This window comes from Arachis ipaensis, chromosome B07 (assembly GCF_000816755.2).
Source record: "Arachis ipaensis cultivar K30076 chromosome B07, Araip1.1, whole genome shotgun sequence".
In the NCBI taxonomy this organism is placed as follows: domain Eukaryota; kingdom Viridiplantae; phylum Streptophyta; class Magnoliopsida; order Fabales; family Fabaceae; genus Arachis; species Arachis ipaensis.
This window is the reverse complement of record NC_029791.2, coordinates 22,829,811-22,830,804: the sequence shown is the minus strand read 5'-3', so window position 1 is coordinate 22,830,804 and position 994 is coordinate 22,829,811. Positions and strand designations below refer to the sequence as shown.

The following is a 994-nucleotide window of genomic DNA, read 5'->3' as shown; positions in this document are numbered from 1 at the left end:
GACTCGCGCAACAACATTGGAATTAAGTTACGATCTCCCAGTTCCACCAATAAAAACACACAACCAATAGAAAATTTGGGAAAAAAAAAAAACAAAAAAACAAAAAAACAAGAAACAAGATACCGCTCATCACGTTGTGCGCTCTCTCTCTACCCTATCTTCTTTCTCGGTCTTCTCTCTCTCTGCTGTCTCCTTTCCTTTACAACCACCGCGTTCTTTCCCAACTATACCCTCACTACCCTCCACTTTTTCAACAAACCGCGTCTTTCCAGGGGCAAACCCGTCATTCGAACTACCCCATTCTGCTTCTTGTACACCCTTTACTCTGTGTGGGAGCAAGTGATGCCCCGGCTAGAAGCATGGCTGAGAACAACGGGGAAGAGAAATTACTCGCTGTGGCGCGACATATAGCTAAGACGCTGGGCCACAACACCAACATGGCTGATGATATACTCCAAATATTTTCGAATTTTGATGGAAGGTTCTCGAAGGAGAATTTAGCAGACAAGGTTGCAGATGGTGATCCCAGGGCCTGCGCCGCACTTGATCATTCCCTGAAGTCTCTTGACCGTCGGATCTCACAGTTTGTGTCATCCGACCGTCCGATCTGGGCCGACTCCGCCGACGCTGTTGCTTTTCTTGACGCCGTTGACGAGCTCGTCGCCGCCGTCGCCGAGTGGTCGCAGCTCTCAACAGACAAGGCTTTTGGCGCGTGCCTCGCACGTGCCGAGGACATGCTGCAGCACGCCATGTTCCGACTCGAGGATGAGTTCCGGTCGCTCATGGAGCGCGCTGGAGAGTCTTTTGACCTGACTCCGCCGTACCGAAACGGCGTCGAGTCGGTGGAGAATATTCCATTCGATTCGGAGGAAGAGGAGAACGAGCTGGAGACGGCAGTGAACGACGGAGCAGAAGAGGATCAGATCCCGGTGGCTCTGCCCGTGACGGACTACGACATCGTAATCGACGCGCTCCCCGCGGGGACGATCAACGA

The 994-nt window shown here is 52.4% G+C and overlaps 1 protein-coding gene across 1 annotated transcript in view; it reads left to right on the top strand.

Moving 5' to 3' along the window:
• LOC107609069 (exocyst complex component EXO70B1) overlaps window positions 46-994 on the top strand; it is a gene marked incomplete in the record, with an annotated part of 2,542 nt that continues 1,593 nt past the window's right edge. The window contains 1 exon segment of the mRNA XM_016310897.2: window positions 46-994. Coding sequence (XP_016166383.1) covers window positions 360-994 — 635 coding nt within the window.